The sequence below is a fragment of the Austrofundulus limnaeus genome, unplaced genomic scaffold, assembly GCF_001266775.1.
Source record: "Austrofundulus limnaeus strain Quisiro unplaced genomic scaffold, Austrofundulus_limnaeus-1.0 Scaffold11, whole genome shotgun sequence".
Taxonomy (NCBI): Eukaryota; Metazoa; Chordata; class Actinopteri; order Cyprinodontiformes; family Rivulidae; genus Austrofundulus; species Austrofundulus limnaeus.
Genome location: NW_013952413.1, coordinates 4,548,535 through 4,549,938, shown reverse-complemented (window position 1 = coordinate 4,549,938; position 1,404 = coordinate 4,548,535). Strand labels below are relative to the sequence as shown.

At 44.9% G+C, this 1,404-nt stretch overlaps 1 protein-coding gene across 1 annotated transcript in view; it reads right to left on the bottom strand.

The window, feature by feature from the left end:
• lhfpl5a (LHFPL tetraspan subfamily member 5a) overlaps positions 1-1,049 on the bottom strand; it is a 6,151-nt gene extending 5,102 nt beyond the window's left edge. Inside the window, exon 1 of the mRNA XM_014002113.1 lies at positions 550-1,049. Coding sequence (XP_013857567.1) covers positions 550-952 — 403 coding nt within the window. The 5' untranslated portion in view covers positions 953-1,049. The remainder of the gene's footprint in view (positions 1-549) is intronic.
• Between the last annotated feature and the right edge of the window lie 355 nt (positions 1,050-1,404).

The window sequence follows — 1,404 nt, the reverse complement described above, 5'->3', positions numbered from 1 at the left end:
AAACCAATTTTATTTTCACTTCCATAGTTTTATCTTCAACTGCTTGTAGTTTTAACTGTCTTGGATGTTGTTTTTACCAACTTGTAGCCAAGATTCTGACGTTTCTGTAGACACCAAACATGTCTATGTTTAACTAAAAGAACTTAGAGTAATTAAAGTAGAAAACCGGGGGTTTGGGCTTAAGAGAAGAATGAACCAGGTGGCGGGCCGCGGGCCGCCAGTTGAATAGCCCYATTTTAGCTTGTATTTTACTGATTTGAACTTTAGCTATGATTCTGCTGATATTACGATATAGCTACTGTGTTGCTAGTTTAGGCTTTTAGCTCCTATTTTGCTAAATTTGTATTTTACATATTTTAACTTTTATGAGTCTGCAGGTTTTAGCCTTTATTTCTCTTTTACTACTTTAGGGTTTTAAGTAGTGTTTCGTTAATTCCAGCTTTTAATTGTGAATGTGCTAGTTCAGGCTTTGATCTACTGTATTTATTTGAGCTTTTAGCTGTTCTACTTGGATTTTGAGCCCTCCACGTGCAGCTGAGGCTCACTGACTGGAGGCCAGCTGCATCCAGGCGCAGATCTTGTAGACGCTGCCGGCGTTGCAGAAGAAGAAGAGGCTGAAGCAGACGATGCTGCCCACGATCAGCAGCATGGAGATGCCCACGAAGAACATGGCCGTCTTGAAGGCCCCMGAGGGGATGGAGCCGAAGTCCAGCGCGCTCCCTTTGCAGGTGAGCTCCGAGGTGAGCGCGTTCCCGATGCAGTAGTGGAAGAGGCCAAAGTATCCTGCCTGCGGCGTGTGGACGCTGTCCCCGATCCAGTAGGGCTGGATGAAGACCACCACGGTGATGACGGAGAAGGTGATGGTGAACACGGTCCACATGACGCCCACGGCCCGGGCGTTGCGCACGTAGTTGGTGTGGTAGATCCTGGCTGCCTCCTGGGCAGGAAGCATGGTGAGAGGAGGGAGTCACAAAACAAAACTCGGTTTAAATCCGCTTTCCAGAGGTTTTCCTTCAGGTAAAGACGATCCAACACGTCCTGAGCTTTACTGTCCGTGCACTGGACTGGACTGCACCAGGGTTTTCCTGTTTCAGGTTGTTAAAAGTTTCTCTGCAGGGGAGGCTGRTGTCTCCTAATAATGAATTATTAATGTTTAAAAGATCCACCGAAGAGCTAACAGTGGTTCAAATTACTGTGGGGGAAAAGGGAGGGTTTGACCCCCTCCTGTTAAGACTTGGACGCCCCTCAAAACTGTRTTTATTATACAACATATTGTATTTTATTGTTATATTTTTAAGAAAGAAACTTATCAATCTGACAACCCCGAACCTCTGCTGTTTTTGTCACATCATAAGAAATAAAATTGATTTCTGTTATTGTGATTTTGATAGTAGGCTATACAGG